Source organism: Phoca vitulina, unplaced genomic scaffold, assembly GCF_004348235.1.
Source record: "Phoca vitulina isolate PV1807 unplaced genomic scaffold, GSC_HSeal_1.0 scaffold3, whole genome shotgun sequence".
In the NCBI taxonomy this organism is placed as follows: domain Eukaryota; kingdom Metazoa; phylum Chordata; class Mammalia; order Carnivora; family Phocidae; genus Phoca; species Phoca vitulina.
The window spans coordinates 33,176,782-33,199,270 of record NW_022589706.1 but is presented as its reverse complement, the minus strand read 5'-3'; the positions used below and the strand labels follow the sequence as shown (position 1 = coordinate 33,199,270).

The following is a 22,489-nucleotide window of genomic DNA, read 5'->3' as shown; positions in this document are numbered from 1 at the left end:
TCTAATCCAGGAATTAATATCTGAACAGAATTAATGCTATCACTCTCCCAGGACACAGGGTAGATAAGTGCCACCAGAGAGGGACTTGGTGGGGTGAGGAAGGGAGCAGATGTGATCTGCTCTTTTATTCAATCTGCTTTACTCTTCTAGGTTCTTAGTGATGGGAACATGCAGGAGATATGAAGAGGAATGGTCTTTGTGTTCATTTAATTGGGTGCAGTTGAAACCTTTGTCTTGTGAGTTTTCACTTCATTTCTGGCACACACCAACTGGCCCTTGATGTACTTTGAGAAGCAGTTGTATAAATAACAAGTTTTATGGGTAGGAGGGTAGGATTGGTTTCTGTTGTTTGTTCATAGGCATTTTAACTGTTTATTTCCTTGACGTGGGAAATTGAGATGGTTCTATCTTCCACCCGCCTTAGCTCCTTTCGTCAACAAGATCATGCTCCTGGTGTACAACTTTCTTGTGTCAAAAAACTGGTGAGATCCCTCTAGCCTACTCAGTTTCTTTCGATGTGAGTTATACTCACAAGAAATTACAATATCCTAGACACACTAAAGAGTAGGTAATGCAGACACTCCACTGCTTTTTTTTATTTAGATCCCATCATTCCTTTCTAACTTTCTTCCCACTGCCCTACCCCCTCTGGATCAGATATAGGAGCAGGAGCAGGTTGCTAAGTCTGCTGTCTAAAGAAATGTTTAACTATAGAAGGAGAAGCCAATCTTCTATTTTCCTAAGATGACATTTACAATAATTAAATATATATATACTTGATTAAATATATTATGAATTATATTACATTAAAATAGATTATTAAATATATATTAAAATTGTCATATGTATGTGTATTGAATACTTGATATTGGTTATTGGCTACTGACTACTTGAAATATGGTTAATATGGCTAAGAGAATACATTTTTACTTTAATTTAATTAATTTCTATTTAAATTTAAGTAGGCATATGTACCTTGCCTAGTAGCATTTTATCTGTTCATCTCAGAGCATACATAATAAATGACTTAACTATTGAAGAGCTCTTTGTAGGCATTTTTTTCTATCCAAAATTTGGGTTAGTATCGTTTCTGGCTTATTGTGTTGGTATCTATTGGCTAAAGTATTAGACTGCACTTAAGAACTTATTTATCCATATGTACCTTTTCATCCATACGTATCCATATGTAACCTGCAGAAGGAGATGGTGAGTGTTAGTTGACATTTCCTTGTTAGCAAGGCCTGGGAAGAAGTATCTGGACCCCTGGGATATCTTTGGATTGAGAAACCCCACTGTCTATTCTAGGGCAAGAAAAACATATTAGTTATGGTTTTTTCAAAGTCTGTGTATTTTAACGGTAACATATAAATCATTGGAGCTATTTCTTTTTTTTTAATGCCTATTCTGTCACAACAGAAAAGACTGTTAAACTTATGTTCCAGGATTAGAGATTTTAATTGACCCGAGTTAATTTTTAATTAACCTTAATTAATTAATTAATCTGAATTAATATACAAAAGTGACCCAGAAGCTACACAATCTGCTAAAGATATCTTAGAGCAATTTGAATATGTCATCTAAGAAAGCATGGTTAAAAACAATTATGAAGTATTTTTAAAATCTGTTTTATTTTATATCTTCTGATTAAAAACTGATTACCCATTTCTACAGTTGGCTGTTTTCCGTTTTGCCTTAGCTACGTGGAAGCTGAGTGTGGAAACTGCATTGATCCAACTGCTTTCTTCTTTTTAAATTCTTTTTTGCTTCTTCTTACTGTTCTCTGCATTTTCTTTAAGTTGCTCGGAATGTCCATTCTTTCTTATATTCATTCCCACTGAGAGTTTATCTTATATTCTGCTGAGATACTTAAAGCAAAGTACTTAGAATCACAACGCAGAAAGAGGCCTTGCAAAAATAATCCAGTGTCCTCTCTACCTGCCTTTCATCTATCAAAAATGTAATTTGCTAGGGTATTACGTTTTTTTCCGTCATTATTATGCTGTCACAAATAAAGCGATCTTTCATCTCCATGTGCGTTGAAGAATTAAACATAGTCTGTGCCCTCTTCCTAAAGATCATTTAATGAGCCTGGAATGACAATTTCCTTTTAGTCTCCTTTTTTATTTTTGAATGGATATCTGATGTTTTCTTTTTTAAGTATCACTAAAACCCTCCAATTGAACAAACTTTGTACTGAGAAAATCATAGAGCTAAGAAAATGTACTTACTCTACCAAGAAGCCTATATTTTAAGTGATTTCACCCACAAGTATTGTTCATAGTATGAATCGATAAAAGTGGTGATGAGTCATTATTAAGGAACAATGACAGTTTTCTGTTGTTTTCCTCTTTACTCTATATTTTGAAGCATATAATCTCTAGCTGGGGTTTTAAAATTAATCTGAAATATTTTAGTTCCCTTTCAGACTTATTCTTTCTCATGTTTTGGGACTGAAGTTTAAAGAACTAGATGAGGGGCGCCTGGGTGGCTCAGTTGGTTAAGCATCTGTCTTCAGCTCAGGTCATGATCCCTGGGTCCTGGGATCCAGCTCCGAGTCAGGCTCCTTGCTCAGTGGGGAGCCTACTTCTCCCTCTCCCTCTGCCTGCCGCTCTGCCTACTTGTGCTCTTTCTCTCTGCCAAATAAAAAAATTAAAAACAAAACAAAACAAAACATATAAAGAACTAGATGAAATACCAGCAGCCCCAAGTTATAAAATAGGGTACATAATAACTAAGGAAATACTCATAGTTTGCAAATATATATTTATTAAGTTACCTATTGAATATCTTCATCAATAGTAATGATCTACATTGGACTCACTAATGTGATTCTTCTTTTGTCTTATCTCAGATGAACGTGATTTCTGTTGCTCATGAAATATTTCAGTGTGGCTCATGCCCTAATGCAAAAGTTAATACTTTTCTAGTGTTATATATTTGTCTCATGATTGGTTAAGGAAATATTGATATCAGGGAACCAGGATAGAACACTCATATCTAAAACTTTCTATACTATATATGTGAAAAGTATGTCGTATAAATAAAAATGCCCCCAAGAATCATTTATTTCTCAGCATAGGCAATGTTCAGCCCTTATTATCATGTAATAAAGAGATGTTCAGTGTTTGTTGATTTATCAGATGAACTGAAAAAAACCTAATTAAATAAGTCTGGTACGTTGCACTTAATTGCTTATAACTGGCAATAAATATACTTACAAATGGAACTAATAAACGTATGTTTTTTTAAATTAACTGGCTTTCATAAAATCCATTCTGTAAATCTAGCTAAAACTAGCTTAATTGTATGATATTTATTGGCTTCAATTCATAGTCAAAAATAAATGGCAAACAATTAAAGCAAATCATCTCAGAAGTCATCAGCCTAAGTTAAATTATAAAGCCTTCTATAAATCATATGACCTACTTTTATTTAAGAAATCTAATTGTTGGCTAGCAGATTGAATTACATTACCATGTATTGTATAGGTCTAGAGACCTATACTTTTGCATACTAAAACTATTTTTAACAAATATGGTATATACCATGTAATAAAATCTTTACTTGAGGAAAACCAAACTATGTAAACATTATTATGTTTTTCTAAATGTAGTGTGTTTTTTAATTGCAAAGGATAAAATTAAATATTGTTTTAAAATTATATAATCACTGTTTTTCAAAATACCTCAAGTTTTCCATTGAATTCTTGCTAGCATGGCAAATCTGCCAAATTGGAAGTTTCCAAGACAGGGGACTTGGGGCTGGATAGAGACTCCAGGCAGGCTTAGCTATGTGTTAGAAGGGGAGGTGTGTCCTGCCAGGTCGAACATAGCATCTGAATTGTAAGAATGATAAATATTAGGCCAAAAATGGGAAGTCAGATAAAATTTAGAAAGGAGAACTGAGTAAGTGTTACTAAACATGCCACTTTATTATAGAAACTTTCAATCTACAAGGTTTTTCTGCTTTATTTTGTTTGCATCATCTCTATATAAATCTCTGTGAGATATGATAGGTTTTCTTCTTGAAATGGTTTTCTTCTTCTTGTCTACATTGTGAACCCTTTACATTCACTCTTCAACAAGTATTTGCAAATTAGTAAATGAATTCTTTATATTTTATTTGGTGGGACAGGGGAAATAAAATAAACTATGTGAAAATATTTTTCATAGCAAACTAAAAACCATAATCCAATATTATTGCAGGTATTCATTAATCATGTCATTTGATAAACATTTAAAAGGCTGGATCTGCACTACACATTTTGATAGACTATAAAAATACTGATATACAATACATAGCACTTAAGACTAACTGGGAAAACACAAATGGTTATGTACAAAACACAATAGATGAAATCCATAGTGACATCTATACAATATACTCTGTGAAATTTAGACAAAAATACACTTAATTCTGGAGCCAGCATAAACAACCTAAAGGAATGTTGTTAACAGGGAAGAAAGAAGTAAGAACAAATATTTATGAAGCTCCTCATAAGAATCAGACCTGAAGGTGGATGCTTTACAGACATTATCTCCTTTAATCCTCATAACCATGCTTCAAGTCCCATTGTGTGCTAGAACATCCTTTTGCTGGCTCACAATAGCTATTTATTAGATACTGTCCCAACTCTGAATTCAGTGACTTCACGTTTGTATCCTTAAATCAACCATTGTGGGAATATTTACCCATGGGTATCGGCAAAATCTACAAATCAGGGCTTCCCCACTATGGGAACAAGGCTGTTAAACAGTTACCAACACACCACTGATAGGCATTAAGTAGGATTGCATAATATTTAGGTTCTAATATCCATTCGAATTCTAAAACCCTATCATGTAGCAGAGAGTAAATTATCTAGTAAATTTTATTGAATTTACTTCCTTAATTTTAATGAAGGATTTAGATATTTATAACTTTTTTAGGTTGTACATTAAAGTGTTTTTAGGGGTGCCTGGGTGACTCAGTTGGTTAAGCATCCAACTCTTTCAGCTCAAGTCATGATCTTAGGGTCTGGGATCAAGCCCTGAGTCAGGCTCCACATTCAGCATGGATTCTGCTTGGAATTCTCCCTCTCCCTCTCCTTCTGCCCCTCCCCTTGCTCATGCTCTCTCTCTCTCTCTCCCTCTAAAATAAAATAAAAAAATACTTAAAAAATGTTTTTAGTTAAAAATGTTAACTTTTACGTACATAATTGATTTTTTAACTGAAAAGATATTTGTGTTTTTGTAATGGGCGATGTTTCTTAATTTCCCAATGAGGAATATTTTATTATTTAAATGGTAAATGTTATTTATGAAGATTTATTTAAAGCTAAGATTTATTTAACACAACCTCTAATCTTATCTTTGACCATTCTTTGTGTTGGTATTTTGCAGTGAGGCCCACAGTAATTGAAACTGACGTTTATGTAAACAGCATTGGACCAGTTGATCCCATAAATATGGTGAGTGATGAATAATAAAAATAATTGTCTGCCATAGAGTTCTTGAGTATATACCCCAATAATAGAATGGATATGTGATGGATTCTGATAGCTTATCCTGAAAGAGTTCAGAGCAACTGTGAAATGACTGTGTACCAGGTTCAGGGACTAGTGCTAAAATATCCCATATCTAAGAATGTGTAACCTCTTACTCCAATGTGCTGTGTTGGTAGGAACTATGCTAGGGCATGAAAAATTACCACCTCATCCATCACGAGTAGATCCCTGAAGAAATCTGGAGAGAGATAACCACAAGGACTGCGGGGAAAATAGAGAAGGAAAAGGACTTACTGGCAGAGTGGGAGCATGCACAAGATGATGGAGGAATGCAACAACCTGATAAGATCAGGGGAACTTCCAGGGGTTTGATAACACTGGAACATAAAGTGCAAGTAAGGAAGTGAGGCTGACAGAATGTCTATGGTCCTTATTAAGGAGAGTCTTCTCAGCCATAATAGGAAGTGTGTGTTATATGAATTGTATTCCCTTAGATCAGAGAAATGATGGAAACTTTTCATCAGGAGGGTATCATAGGTGAATTTATATTTTTAATAAATCACGTTCCAACAGTGTAGAAGATGGACAAGACCATTAAGAGGGTTAGAGACACCAGTTAAGAGGTTGCTGTAGTCTGGGCAATAGATCTTCTATTCTGAGGTAATCCCAAATTCATAGTCTGAGATACTGGAGTTTAGGGCTTCAATATATGAATTTTAGGGGGACACTAGTCAGCCCATAACACCATCCAAAGATAATTCTTAAAACTTTGCTGATTTTCTCTCTTACCTCATTTATTCATTAGTACAATAGTCAAATCATCCCTTTCTTATAGACCTTAACCCCTTTTTTATCTGAATGGCCATCATGCCTAACAGTTGCCTGTGTCTGATGATTCCTACAGTATTACTGTCAGCCCCGTTTTTTCTCTTACTTAATATGACATTCACATGATTGCCATTAACTTTCGCAGCTGCCTGCATTGACTACTGTACTGACAACATTTGGGCCACACCATAACTGACATCTTTGTCTCCTTATTGCAAAGGAGTAGGAATTGGCTGTGGAAATAAGTTGAATTTGAGAATCTGAAATGAGGAGCTCTCAGGAGAAAGTTAGAGCTGGAGCAAATATTTGTCAGAAATTAGCTAAACCTCTTAGAGATGGGAACAACAGTCTTAAAGTAAAGAGAAGAAAAAAGGAATAAATATCAGACCTTAAGGAACACATACATTTAAGGACCTGAGAGATGAAGCTGAGATGGTAAAAGAATCAGCAAGGTTGGCAAGAAAATGGAGGCAAAACAGTGGCAAAGAAACCAAGGAGAAGGAAAGTTCCAATACGTTTTCGAGTATTGGCTCTGTCCCAATTGACTTCCTAAACAAACCGCTGGTTTTTGTAAAGCTAAAGCATTCTCTATGCCTGTGTGTATTAATTTAACACTATGCAAATATGAAATTTTATAAAGTAATAGATTACTAAAATGCTAATTTTCTTCTTAGGAGAATCTTACAATGTTTAGTTTCCAATTAACCAATGCTTAAAGAAGACAGGCCCATTAGAGCTTATGGGCGTCTACATTTTCTGAATTGTATATGTTTAGTCTTGGGTTCTTGTTTTTAATTTGAATGAATTGATTTTAAAAAAATGTGGTCATTAAAATAAAGAGAAATAGGATTCAAGGCTGTATTCATATTCCAGAGATACTTTGACAAGAATGAATACTGAGGGGCGCCTGGGTGGCTCAGATGGTTAAGCGTCTGCCTTCGGCTCAGGTCGTGATCCCAGGGTCCTGGGATCGAGTCCCGCGTCGGGCTCCCTGCTCCTTGGGAGCCTGCTTCTCCTCTGCCTCTCTCTTTCTCTCTCTGTCTCTCATGAATAAATAAATAAAATCTTTAAAAAAAAAAAAAAAGAATGGCTACTGAGAAACTTCTATGATGATCTTCCTGTATAAAAGTTTCATGGTATTAAAGATTTAGTTTTCCCAGGAGGGCAAACTACATACTTATAACCTTGGCCAGTGATAGTTTTTTAAAAAGCTAATTAAATGAAATTGCTATTAAAACTGGTGATACTAAAGCACATACAAGAAAAGAAGACATAGAATACTTGATAGTGTTTATTAAAAGAGAAACATTGTCATACTGGGGATTAATAAGGAGCAGTTTACATAGAAGACTGTTTTAACTAAACAATGCAGGAAAATTAGAATTCAGTTTTCATAAAATGAACAACATTGTTTTGCATATGAGTGTAATCAAGCAAGCAGATCTGAGTGTAATTAAGCAACCAAGAGGATAGGTTTCCCCTTCCCCCCTTAACAACTCATACAATTTAAGTTACTGGTAAGGAACAAAATTAATGTATTAGCTTAATGGTTTTATTTTTTTTAATTAGCCAATATTTGGCTTCATGAAAAATGGTTATTTATTTTTAAGACTGGCTACAATAAATAATATCTCTTTAGATTACTGGTAAGACCTAAAACAACATTATTCTATAATAAGATATGCTTTTCCTTACCTTTTTTCAGGGTTAGATTAATGACTTCAATCGTGGTATCACTATCAAAAAAGTAGGATATTCAATAATTGAACATTGAACAAATGTATAATTTAGTCAATAAATAGATTAATTCTATAGCTTACATTTTGAGAATTTAAATTCAAAATGAGTAACAGATGCACTAATGAGGACTGAACAAGAATAAAGTAATTTGGATAGAGGCTGTTCAACTATGTGTGCTGTAATTAAAACTCTGAGTTATGTATGAGCACTGAGAACTGTATAGAATTGCTGAATCACTATATTATACACCTGAAACCAATATAACACTGTATCTTAACTATACTGGAATTAAAATTTTTACAAAAAGTTAATAATAAAAAACAATCTTAAATATAAACAGAACAAAAATATACAATCAGAACTGAAGGCAAAAAAAAAAAATGTTAATAGAGGTTATTAGCCTGGATTTAAATGTTTTTTAACTTCTTAATTTTGGGGGCTTTGGAGAAATTACGTGATTTTATTCTTTCGGGTAAGTGTCTTAGGATAATAAAACAATAGCAGCTTTTCCTCTGACTAGCTAATACAGCATTCAAAGGGCATAGCAATTCTCTGAATCAAGTCAAAATCAATAAGACATCTAGGGAATCCAAGATGAAATTATGGGTAACTAAGGAGGCTAAACACAAGGGGAATAAGGGGGCACCTGGGTGGCTCAGTCGGTTAAGAGTCTGATTTCGGCTCAGGTCATGATCTTGGGATCCTGGGATCGAGCCCTAAGGCAGGCTTCCTGATAGGCGGGGAGTCTGCTTGTCCCTCTCCCTCTGCCCTACCCCCCAGCATGTGCTCACTCTCTCCGTCCCTCTGTCTCTCTCAAATAAATAAATAAAAATCTTTATATATAAAAAACACAAGGGGAATAAGTACAGAAACAGTGATAGATGAAAATTCCTGGTATAGCTTGGAGGGAAAGGCCAAGCAGGCTCTGCACGAGGTGGTAGAAATACCACCAGGCCATTGGGTAGGCATACACCATGACCTCCCTGGAAGACACACTGACCATTGTCACTGCGGACCACTCCCATGTCTTCATCTTTGGCAGGTACACCCCCCTGGCAACGCTATCTTTGGCCCCCATGGTAAGCAGTACAGACAAGAAGTCCTTCACTGCCATCCTGTATGGCAATGGGCCTGGCTGCAAGTGGTAGGCCATGAGCGAGAGAATGTCTGCATGGTGGACTATGCTCACAGCAATTACCAGGTGCAGTCTCCCATGCCCGTGCACCCTGAGACCTATGACAGGGAGGACGTAGCCATCTTTGCCAAGGGTCCCATGGCACACCTGCTGCACGGCATCCAGAGCAGAACTACATTCCCCCACGTGATGGCTTACATGGCCTACATCAGTGCCAACCATGACCACTGTGCCTTGGCCAGCTTAGCAGGCGGCGCGTCCCCAGGCCCCCTGCTTGTTCAGCTAGCCCTGCTCCCCTTGGGCATCCTATTCTGAGGGTCCAGGGCCTGGGCACCCACCAACCTATGACAGATGGCCAGCCTTCCTCTTTTAGCACTGCCCACAGCCTGGGAGCCCACACCTCAATGGCCAGGTGGGTGGGAGTTTTCATAGTCTCTACAGCTGCCAGGAGGAGGACCCAGGAAACCAAAGATGGCTGCCTGCCTCACTCTTCTCTGGAATCTTCCACTGAGGCCAGACCAGTGCCTGGCCTCCAACCTCTGCTCCCTCCCTGCTGTTCTTTTGGCCAAGACAGTAGGTTTCTCATGGGTAGGTGGAGAACACAGACTGCAGAAATTCCCAAAGCATCTTATTTTTCTAGCAAACATATTTTCCAGACCTGGAGGCCCTGGAGCTTCCATGGAACATTCCAGATCTAACCTTTCCACTCCCTTCTCCTCTGGAACCACCAGGCCCCACATGCTCATGTCCCTACCTGCAGAAGAGACCAAGTCCTTCTCTGCAGGATGGGGGTTTGCTCCCTCACTCATTCCAAGGCCTTCCAGGGCTCCCATAAAGTGAACTCCTTGGACTGGCCATCCAACCCCAGGGTGGCAGGGCTGGGAAGAGCAGCCTGGAGAGACAGACACTTCCCAGCTCTCAATATGCATGCCCACTCCTCTCTGAAGTGACACTCCTGTTTGGAAGGGCAAATTTCTTTTTCTCTTTTTGTTGTTGGTTAAAAGGGAACACAAAACATTTAAATAGAACTTCCCCCCCCAAAAAAACCCTTTTCTGAATATTTCTGGCAATAAAAAATAAGAAAATTACAGGTATGATTTGGACATGGGTTTACTTATAGAAACTGGTACACCCTTATTTAGTCCAATATTAAGAGATTACTGATATGAGCACTTGGAAAGCATGGGCCCAGAGAGAGAAGCAAACTCAATGACATAGATGCATCTAGAGGGTGTTATGCTAAGCAAAATAAGTCAGTCAGAGAAAGATAAATACCATGTGATTTCACTCATATGTGGAATTGAAGAAACAAAACCAATGAGCAAAGGGGGAAAAAAAGGAGAGGAAGAGAGTGAGAGGCAAACCAAGACACAGACTCTTAGCTGTAGAGAACAAACCGATGGTTATCAGAGAGGAGGGGGAGGGAGGATGGGTGAAATAGGTGACCTGCACCAGGTGTTGTATGGAAATGATGAATCACTCTGTTGTACACTTGAAACAAATATTACACTGTATGTTAACTAGCTGGAATTTAAATCAAAACTTAAAAAAAGAATGAGGTCCCAGTTGATGTCTGAAGAACTCACTTTATATCATTCTAGCTGCCCGAGTGATACATCACACAGTCCTAGAGTATGGAGCTGAAGCTGACTAGATCCTTCCTGCATTAAACTGCGATTGGTCTTGGTAATGGAGGCAGAGCAGAGGAACCAGGGCACGAGTTATGCGGGGCACAACTTAGAAAGTAGCTGGGGCACCAGCTGGGCTGGACTCCAAAATCACCACTGGCTGGAGATGTCTACAAGACGGTCAGCAGGACACAAACCCTTAAATAAACTTAGCAAAAACCAGGATGCTTTCTTCATGGCTAGTGTAGGCATATTTAAAAATAATCCCCCTTTTCAGACTCCTTTTACGAGAAAAGGAAAATCCAAATCTTCCTTATAAAAGAAAAACAAAACACTCTTTAAAAAAAAAAATATTTATTTGAGAGAGAGAGAGAGAGAGAGAGAAGAGCGCGTGCATGCGTGCGGATGCGCGCGCAGAAGCCGGGGGAGGGGCAGACAGAAGGAGAAGCAGGCTCCCCGCTGAGCAAGGAGCCGCATGTGGGGCTGATCCCAGGGTCCTGGGACCATATTTTGAGCTGAAGTCAGATGCTCAATGACTGAGCCACCGAAGCGTCCCAAAACAAAACACTCTTTTTTTTTTTATCCCCAAAACAAAACACTCTTAAACAAAAGCATATTTAGCATTACAAAAGTCATAAACATGATTCATTATGGAGTGGAAATAAAGGATTTTCCCAGCAATCAAATTTTGTTCCATTCATTTAAGTGGATCAGCCAAGTATCAAATGTGTGTGTGGGGGGGGGTGATGGTGAGGGGGGTATAGTTAATAATGTGCATGCAAATGGTGAGGGCTGACTTTTAAGTCTTTTTTTTACTTTATCTTATCACTCATTTTTGATAATAAACTCTCCAGACATATAACTTGTGTTTAAACATTCTAGATATATTGAGAAAGCTGGTGCCCACACAGAGATTTTTCTTCAAGAATTTCTTACACTGCAAGGAACACATTTTTTCAGTGTTTCATGCAATTGGTGCTAATGGTCAACTGGTTTCTCTACCTCTCTCTCTCTGTCGTTCTCTCTCTTTTTTGCCCCTGCTGCTTCTAGATTCAAGGAGGTAATGCATTAGGCATAGCTTCTACATATCAAAGAAACCCTGTTTATTCCTTTTACTATATTAACAGGAATTAGTTGCTCCTTGCCAAGTACATTAAGTTGAGGAATTATGAAACAGCAAAAACATAGAATATATATACACTTTTGTATCTGGATAATTGACCTGAATATGCTAATGGAGGGAAGACAAAGGGTTTTTGTTTTCTTGGCTGTGATAAATTAAAGTACTTGAAGAAATGCATTTATATTTAACGATTTTAAGTTTATTTGCTTGGTTTGTACAATATTTTAAGGCTTGTTTCCATGGATTTAATTTTTTTATTTCTGCATTATGTTAATTTTTTTGGCATTAGATACTCTAAAATCTATTTCTTTTCACAAGCTTCATCTTAAAACAACATAAAATTTACGTACTTTTTGATTCAACACTAGCAGAGATAAAATTAAAATTTGTAAACGAATGAGTGTTATTTTCATCTCTATGCTTCTTTGATCCAGTATGCTCATTTGCCCCATAAATAGGAAGTTAAAGTTCTAAAATTAAGGAAATTAAATTAACCTCTGAATCTCCAAAACTTATTAAAATAATTTTATTATTTCTTGATGTACACAAATTCATTTTAATTTTTATTTTGTGGTTTTGTTTGTCTTATATTTATTTACTACCTGTATTGTGACAGTTGGTGTATTGGCTGCTAAGTTATAAAAGCTATGACCTCCTTCCTTCAGAGAGGCATAAAACCTAATGGGGAAGATGGCTAAAAAAATGCAGATCATATCAAAACAGAAGGGGAAGTGCCAGGAAGAATGCAGTGTATGAGCCCATACTTATTTTAAGTTACAAATGGTGACCCTATGATTTTTTTCTTAAAAAAAAAAAAACACCATAAAAATTGTGTTTTTTTTTCTTCTTATAAAAGAAATACATGTCCAATATGGGAAAATTAGAAATTCCACTTAGGCCAAAAGAAAAAAATTTAGATTATAACTATCCAGTGTAACTATTGTTACTATCATTTTAATATCTTTATGTATATAGTTTTACCAAATGCTGTAATATTACACATATTGTTTTAGAACTTTGTAACTTTCCACTTATTATATCATGACTGTTATTCCACTTAATTACTTTTTAAAAAATGTCATTAAATATCACATAATATTAGGGGATGTATTTGTACCATAATATATTAATAATCCATTATTTAGCAATTGGAATGTTTCCACTTTGTTGTGATTAAAAGTAATGTTATCAAAATCCATTGGCCACCCATAATTATTTCCTTAGAATATGCGTATAAACACCTCTGAGATCTCTGATACAGCTTGGTCAGATTTTGGAGGTATCTATTTTGAATTCTTTTCTAATGATATGCCTCAAGGTAGAGAGTCCCGGGTTAGTTCCAATTTGAGTCCTTTATGAATTAGTAAATATAGAATGTTGTAGAATGAGCCCATACTACTTGGTAGATCTGGCCTCAGGCTAGGCATAAAAGGGAAACTTCAGGCAGAATGAGGGTCTAGATAGCTGTTTCAACTTGTGACTTTCATACATGTGATTAATAGCTGGTTTTAGCCTTGTTTTCTTCCCAGCTGCTCCAAGTCACTATTTCATTTATTATAGTTGACTCAGACATACCTCTTGATTCCCCTTCTTTTACCCCTTTGTTTGAAATTGAATTATTTGGGTTATATGGTACCTACCAAGGACTTTCAATACTGAACCCAAAGTTAATAGGCAACAACTTAAATTGTTTTGTATCTCAATATAAAATTTATTTATAGAAGCAGAGTGACAAGTGCTAATGCTTTGCTAGTAATATAAAAACATAACAAAACAATAAATGTCTAAGAAAAGGCAGTTTTGCACATGTGGTGGTACTTCGACATGGCCTAAGGTAACTTCAAAGGGTTAATATTTCATGCTTTTAGAAGGCTACATTCTAAAATTGTGTAGAGGTACATATTTTAGTTGAATGTTAAAAAACAAACTTCTCTTAATTACACACACACACACACACACACACAAGTTCTCATATGCTGATTAGTAAAGGGAGCTTATATTTAGAGAGATGGCAGCCTACATGGTTCATTTTGAGGGAATGCTACATAAATTTTCCCATCTGTAGATACTGACTGCAAAAGGTGTTTGAATGCCCTAAGGTTCACAGTTAGAGATCTATTATTCTGTACAGCAAGGATCTCTCTCTCTCTCTTTTACTTTCTTCTTTTTTTCTTTTTGTTTTTTTGCTTTTTGTTTTTTTGCTATGCCGAAAACTAGTGGATATAGTATATAAATGGATTGAGGAAAGGATAGAATCTTGTCAAAAACTTCCCAGCCTTTATAACCCAAACTATATATAAGAAAATAATATTTTTTTTCTTTATAAGAAAAATCCAAATTCTCAGTCATCACTCCAGGAGATTCTGATTCAGTAATTCATGACAGGGATCTGGAATCATCATGTTGAGATGCTCTTCAAAGATTTCTAGTCAACCAAGTTTGGCGGCCATTGCCTGAAGCCATTTTCAACAATCAATTTAGCGGAAATTAAGTGGGATTAAATGAAAGTAACAAAAACACATATATCTCAAAGTAATTTTATGGGGAAGGGTCATTGAAAAACATCATGTTCATTTTAGCCTTTATCCTTGTTTATGTTTAAAACATTTGTTTTTAAGATTTTATTTATTTATTTGACAGAGAGAGACACAGCGAGAGAGGGAACACAAGCAGGGGGAGTGGGAGAGGGAGAAGCAGGCTTTCCACGGAGCAGGGAGCCCAACGCGGGGCTTGATCCCAGGACCCTGGGATCATGACCTGAGCTGAAGACAGACACTTAATGACTGAGCCACCCAGGCGCCCCATGTTTAAAATATTTTTAAAATTAATTTCTAACATTTTATAACATTCTCATGATCAATAATGTTTTCATGATCACCAGGCTTTAGAGCTCAGGATGATCATAATAACGATCTTGCCTCTTGCCCTCATTTTTCCAGAGAGACAGAATAAGTGACTTGGTCAGCATTATATTCTAGAAAGTCACAGATTTGGAACTATGGTATGATTTCCTGATTCCAACCAACCAGTGTTCTTTACACTACATCACAACTTCTCACTACAATACCCTCTTTTGAGGTATCCAGACTCATTTTGTTGATTATCTGACATGTATTTAAAATTGTGCATATAATTAAAAGACAGTGCCTTATCTCTTATTCAATATGTTATTTTTATATTTTTTAGTGGAAATGATTTTAATAAAATACTAAAGTTTTAGGCCTAGATTGGCAGTGAATCTGAACAAACATCATTTGCTCTGCAATTTAATTAAAATGTGAAGGAGAAAGAACTTGTTTAAATGTCTTGACATTTGATGTTTTGCTATTATGGAAATTATGACAAATTTCTATAATGGAAATTCTGCAAATTGTGTGCTAAACCTTGGATTTTCTCATAAGAACACTCAGCTTTCTGATGTGCACATTATATTCAAACTACTGAGGTAAACACTGGCAATCAGTTCTTCTAAAGCAGTACAAACAATGCCATTCTAGCAGCAGACTGACAGTGTCAGAAAATTCATTTTCTGCATTAAGAATATGGACAATGGAAAGAATCTATAAAGTGGTAATTAATATAAATAATTTAAAACCTGAGACATGCAGATTCTCTCTAAATATATCATTTCCAAATATAATGTTCCATCTTGCTTAGATAGGAAGACTAATTTTAACAGCAAGAAAATTTTTTTCAGCTTTATTAATGTACCATTGACAAATAAAAATTGTATATATTTAAGGTGTACCACTTGATGTTTTGATATACATACACCTTGTGAAGTGATCACCATAATCGAGCTAATTAACATATCCATCACCTCACATAGTTACCTTTTTTTTCTTTTTCTTTGTGTGTGTGTGTGTGTGTGTGTGTGTGTGTGTGTGTGTGGTGAGAGCTCTTGAGATTTTTCCTTTTTTTTTTAAGATTTTATTTATTTATTTGAGAGAGAGAGACTGAGCAGGAGAGAGAAAGAGAGAGAGAATCTGAAGCAGGTTCCACTCTGAGTAAGGAGCCCAATGTGGAGCCCGATCCCACAACTGCAAGAACATGACCTGAGCTGAAACCAAGAGTCAGATGTTTAACTGACTGAGCCACCCAGGCATCCCGAGATCTATCCTCTTAATAAATTTCAATATACAAGTAAAGAGGAATATATTTTTAATACAGTGTAACTACAGATGCAGGAATACTTGTCACACTCAGACCAGAGAGCAAAGAATCTAGCTATCTAGCATTGAACCAATCAATGGTAAATATTGCCCATGTAGATGGAGCACAGATGGTTCATTGGTGATAGGGCTTCTCTAGGAAGCAGAGTCCTCCCTTGAATATCAATCATCTGTTGCAGAGAATTCCTTACCATGTTTTTAATAGTAACCATGAAGATGATTTCTTTCCAGATGTCATGCTGTGTATTTATACGTTTCCCCTTTAGAATGTAACATTCGCTCACATGTTGCAGAGGTAACAGTATTTGTATAACTCCAGTTTAGATCATAGACCTGTAATTATGAATTTAGTTTAGATCATAGACCTATGTAACTATGAACTCAGGCATGAATTTATGAGATTTTGGCCTAATTCTTGAAGATTAAGTCAAATGCATTACAGACAGCAGGCATTAAAATATATGTATCATCCATTTATCCCATAAACAACTATTTATTGTCTTTTATATGCCAGACACTATTTTTAAGAGTTGAGGTTACAGGTCTGATTCTGCTTTTCATTTGTTTATTCATTTGTTTTGTTTTTTAGATTCCACAAATAAATGAAATCATATGGTATTTGTCTTTCTCTGTCTGGCTTATTTCACTTAGCATACCTTCTAGATCCATCCATATTGTCACAAATGGCAAGATTTCATCCTTTTTATGACTGAGTAGTATTCCATAGTATGTATATATACACATATCTCACATCTTCTTTATCCATTCATCTATCAGTGGATACTTGAGCTGCTTCTATATCTTGGCTATCGTAAATAATGCTGCAATAAGCATAGGGGTGTATATATCTTTTCAAATTAGTGTTTTTATTATTTTTGAGTAAATACCCAGTAGTGGAATTATTGGATCATATTGTATTTCTATTTTTAATTTTTGAGGAATCTCCATATTGTTTCTACAGTGGCTGTACCAAGTTACATTCCCACCAAGAGTGCACAAGGCTTGCCAGAGGGGAGGGATGTAGAGGTTGGGCAAAATGGGTAAAGGGGGAGTGATGGGAAATATTGTCTTCCAGTTATGAAATGAATAAGACATAGGAATGAATAAAAAGTACAGCATAGGGAATATAGTCAATGGTATTGTAATAGCATTGCATGGTGACAGAAAGTAGCTACACTTGCAGTGATCTGAGTATATTAACACATGGAGTTGTTGAATCACTATGTTATATGCTTGAAACTAATGTAACATCATGTGTCAATTATACTCAAATAAAAAAACAAAAAATAAATAAAAGAAGAATGCTTGATTTAAAAAAGGAGTTCAAATTATAGTATTGAATAATCAAATACCCTTTGCCCTCATGGAGCTTACATTCTAGTTGGGAGGCACTATAAAATAAGTAAATATAAAACATATGAAGTGGTAATGAATGAATAAAGAGAAATGAGGCAAAACACTTGATAGGAAGAAGGGTCAGGATGGTGGTGAAGTTCTAGTGCATGTAGTAGCCAAAGGAAGTGTCACCCACTAGGTGACATTTAAATAGAAATCAACAGTGTTAAAGAAGAAAGTCAAGCGGATACCTGGAGAGTGCTTTGCCAGAGGGAATAGCAGGAGCAAAGGCTCTGAGATAAGAATGTGCATGGAACAACAAGGAGAACAGTGGTGTTTGTAGTAAAATTAACAAGGGTTAAAAGAGGTAGGAAAAGTTGGTGTATTAGGTTTCAGATCATCTGGAGTCCTTAATACATTGAAAGGATATTGGGTTTTGTTTTTGTTTTTGTTTTTGTTTTTTGTCTGACTGAATATGGGAATGTGATAGAAAAGTGTTGATCAGAGGAGTGATATGACTTAATATTTTCCGTGAGACCATTATCCTTCTGAGTGAAGAATAAACTATAGGAAGCTAATTGTGGAAGCAGGGAAACTAGTTACAAATAATTGCAATGATCAAGGAAAAAGTTGATGATGGTGAAACAAATGAGAATTTATCAGAATCTGTAAATAACTTGAAAATGGGGACACCAAGGTATTTTGAAGACCAGATGTGGAATTGTAGAGAAAAAGAGGCATGAAGAATGAGTCCAAGATTTTTTCACTGAAAACTTGGAAGAATAAAGTTGTCATTTAATGAAATGGAGAAGAGAGACAAGAGGTTTTTTTTGTTTTGTTTTTTTGGGGTTTTTTTTTTGTTGTTGTTTTGGGTTTTTTTGGAAGATATTGAAGATCGAGAGTTCTATTTTGAAATTTTAAGATTGAGGTGTCTATTAGCTATCCAAATAAAAGCATTAAGGAGGCAGTTATACATGCATGTTGGGATTTCAAGGGAAGTATTTGCACTTGGAATATAGCCTTTGCATTCTTCAGACTATATACGTGATACTTAGTCATGAGATTGGATGAGATTATCTTGGGAGTGAAGAGAAGGGAACTGAGTATTATTAAACTGGAGCACTGTATTGCTTAGGCATATGAAAGATGCAGGGGAACTAGCAAAAGGGACTGAGAAGGAGTGGCCACTGAGGTAGGAGAAAAACAAGACTCAGTTGGTGCCCCAAGTTTTGAGCGGGCCAAATATTTCATGAAACAAAAACTGACTAGGTGATTCAAATTCTGCAGATGAGCTAATAATATGAATATTTATAGCTTTCCAGAAGCTAGAGAATTTTTATGACTTAGAATCTTGGTATTGGAACTGGCTGTCTCTATACATGAAGAAATCTCCTCAAAAATAAAACTATTTCTATAAAATGTTCATGTCTTCCAGAGGAGGCATTACATGGCTGTGTCTTATAATCTTTGTAAATTGGAATGTTTGCAAAGGCGCTGTTGTCCCCTTTTTAAAATGATATGACGTCTTTCCTTCATTATTATGACCGTAATATTATAGAATACTTCTTATGTGTGAAATCATTGTTTTAAGTAATTTATATTAAATATTAGCAAGAACCTTATGCAGGGATTCGAGAGAAGGAAGTGAGCCATAACAAGCTGGGAAATTTACTCAAGGTCAACTGAAAATTGTTATATTCAGAATTCAAACCCCAGAAGACTTCCCAATGGTAGCATTCATCCTTAATCACTACACTAAACTGCCCCCCTCTAGATGCAGTCTCACCTCATGAATTCAGAATAGTCCAACTATCCACACTGAAAAGAATTTGGATTTCTCTTGATTATATGTTAGGTTTTTCACTTGGGTGCTTTTTCTCCAGCCGTTTAAGTTTCGGTCTTTGTGATTGATGCAGTGCTATGGTGAATCTAGAAAGCCTTTCTTTTGCCTTCCAGATTGTCTTTGTTTCTCACTTCAGCTCCCTGTGTTGCAGATGCCACACACTTCATGTGCATATCCTTTCCTCTTTTATATCCATCTCAGAAAAGCGGGATGACCGTAAACAACCTTTTGATGCCCATGCATTGGGGAAGTTCCTTGAATTTTTTCAAGAAATTGTCCTTCCGTGTGATATTTGGTATCAGTAGGTCATAATTTTGATGAAACTTCTCAGGGCATGCATAACTGTGGAAGGTTAAATTCACAAATTTATAAATGCTTAGAGGACCTTATTGTTTAAAATTTCAAGATCTGAAGTAATGGATTTCTCATGGTAGACTGATAGAGATATTATTGACATGTCCAAGACTTTTCTCATCCTAGCAGTAGATGTCTGGTAAGAGGACAGCCACACCTCGTATTCTCCTATGAATGGTACAGGGAATAGGCAATATTGTATGTTTGATCTCATGCAGCAATCTTAAGGCAGATAACATTTTGGAATTACTTTGCAAAACATATGACATAAATAAACATAAATCGTATGACTTAATTTGGGAATCCTATAGTTGAAAAACAGAATTCCAAATTTTATTACCTTATGCAATGCCAAAATTGAATCTGAGAACTTCTTAACAAGTGGATATCTGTATGGAAAAAAAAAATGGTAATCTATATGTTCTGGAGCATATTTGGTGTTTGAAAGGACCAAAAAATCTATTTTTATCCCTCTGCACAGATTCTGAATCCACTGACAAATAGGCGTAGAAGACAGGCAAACAAACCTTTCTAATTAGTGATTGAAGTGGGGATGTAGAATAGGGTTAGGGATCTGGACTCATGGTTTTGCCAGCACTCCTGTGCACCCACTGACTCTAACTTTCCATTGAGATTTGGAGAGAGTTTTTTCAGATCAAATTTGGAGTTCAAAGAATGAAAAAGAGACAAGAATTTATTAAGAAATGATTTTTTTATATATTACATTTAGCCAATTGAGCAATATGGAACAGACTTCTCTGAGAGGTAGAGTGAGTAAGAGATGGGAAAAAATGAAGAGTGTAGATTTACACAGAAACATGAGCTGGGGAAATATGATTCTTCCTGCCACAAAAATTAGTCACTTTAATCTGTCTAGCAAATACACACATGCCTAATTTTTTAAGGCTTCCTGAATCGATGAATGTCTATTCCTAATGTTATAACTCTGTGATGGTCTATTTTATGTGTCCACTCTGTGATGGTCTATTTTATGTGTCCATTTTATGTATACCCAGATATTTGTCTAGATGTTGCTGTGAAGACAGTTTTTAGATGTGAGAATCAGTAGACTTTGAGTAAATCAGCTCATCCTTTATAATGTGGATGGGTTTCATTCAATCAGATAAGGCTTTATGAAAAAAGACTGAGGTCCCTCAAGGAAGAAGAGACTCTACCACCAGACTGGTCTCTTGACTTAAGACTGAAACATCGACTCTTCTCTGTTCTTCAGTCTGCTGGCTTGCCCTGCAAGTTTTTGCCTTTGAAGTCCCCACAATTTCTTGAGTCAAAACCTTAAGATAAATCTATCTGTTATATCTGTCTCTGTCCATCCATCCATCAACCTATCCATCCATTCCATCCATCTTATGGCTTCTGTTTCTCTGGAGAACCTGACTGAAACAGGTTCATAAGGATTGTTCCCACCCCAGATTTTACGTGACTTATTATATAAATCTAGAATCTAACTCTATCTTCTCTAGTATATTATAAACTTTTTAAGGCCTGGGAATTTTTTTTTTTTTTAATTTGTAAATCCTTTGTAAAGTTTAGCTGTCTGTGATTATTTAAGTTTGATATTTTATTCTTAGAAATTGTATATTGGGGGCGCCTGGGTGGCTCAGTCGTTAAGCGTCTGCCTTCGGCTCAGGTCATGATCCCAGAGTCCTGGGATCCAGTTCCGCATTGGGCTCCCTGCTCCATGGGAAGCCTACTTCCCCCTCTCCCACTCCCCCTGCTTATGTTCCTACTCTCGCTGTGTATCTCTCTGTCAAATAAATAAATAAAATCTTTAAAAAAAAAGAAATTGTATATTGACTATTATAGAAGAAATATCTAATAGGAAATGTATTATTAAGTATGGTGCATAAAATTAACACATGAAGTATTAGGACTCTCAGTTCATAATACTCAGTTCAGCAATACATGGGGATGGATCTGTGTCTAGGTTCCAGAGTCAATTATTGGTAATTGGTAATTTTAGGTAATTGTTTTCAAAAACTCTTCCAGATATAGAATTTTCTGTATATCTGAGGAATGCACATTCCCTGACGGACAGAAAATGCACCACTTTTTCATTATATATGACTTACATTCTTTTTTCCCCATTATGCCCTACATTTTACTACCTTTACTTCCTCCCCACTTTTATTATTTGACCCCAGCACGTATCTGAACTTCATATATCCTTCAGGGTTCAGGCTAAATACAACTTCTGTCATAAAGTCTTCCTTAAGTTTCCTCTGCTGTTTCCATTTCTCTTTAATTGTACCTTTCTTAAGTTTTATTAATTTCGATTTTTATTTTATATATAGTATATTCATAACAGGTAGGATCCATTTTCATCTTTGTAAACCCAGAACAACATAGAAGTAACTTAAACACTGAAAAATATTTGTTAAAAAGTTAATTGATGAGTGCACATGATGTTATATTCTTTTCGCAATTTACATTTAGAGACATAAAAGTAAGAGCCTAAAAGTTTGGTAACTGAACCCAGAATTCATGTCTACTTTTTAAATATCTCTCAGTGTTTTTCTGGATGAATTCAGGTTTATCCTGACATATCATCTTTGTTCCTTATCTCTTTTTCTATTTGAAAACTAGAATAATACCAAGATTTTACTTACCATATTGTGATAGTATCAAGAATCGGTGCTTTTATAATAACTGAGCAAAGTGGAGCAGCTATCTATGAACTTTTACCACTAAAGCTATTTGTACTGTGGATTAGCTGCGCCTGTACCCTTTCTTTACATGTCCATAGCCTCAGTATCTAATGTACTGTAAACCATTATTTGGCCCAGCATGCTATTTTGGCCACAGTAATAGCTAGTTTAGGGAGAGAT

The 22,489-nt window shown here is 36.0% G+C and overlaps 1 protein-coding gene across 1 annotated transcript in view; it reads left to right on the top strand.

Annotated features, from left to right (window-relative positions):
- Positions 1-22,489, top strand: part of GABRG1 (gamma-aminobutyric acid type A receptor subunit gamma1) — a 77,247-nt gene that overhangs the window by 24,828 nt on the left and 29,930 nt on the right. Inside the window, exon 3 of the mRNA XM_032400294.1 lies at positions 5,382-5,449. Within this exon, the coding sequence (XP_032256185.1) occupies positions 5,382-5,449 (68 nt within the window). The remainder of the gene's footprint in view (positions 1-5,381; positions 5,450-22,489) is intronic.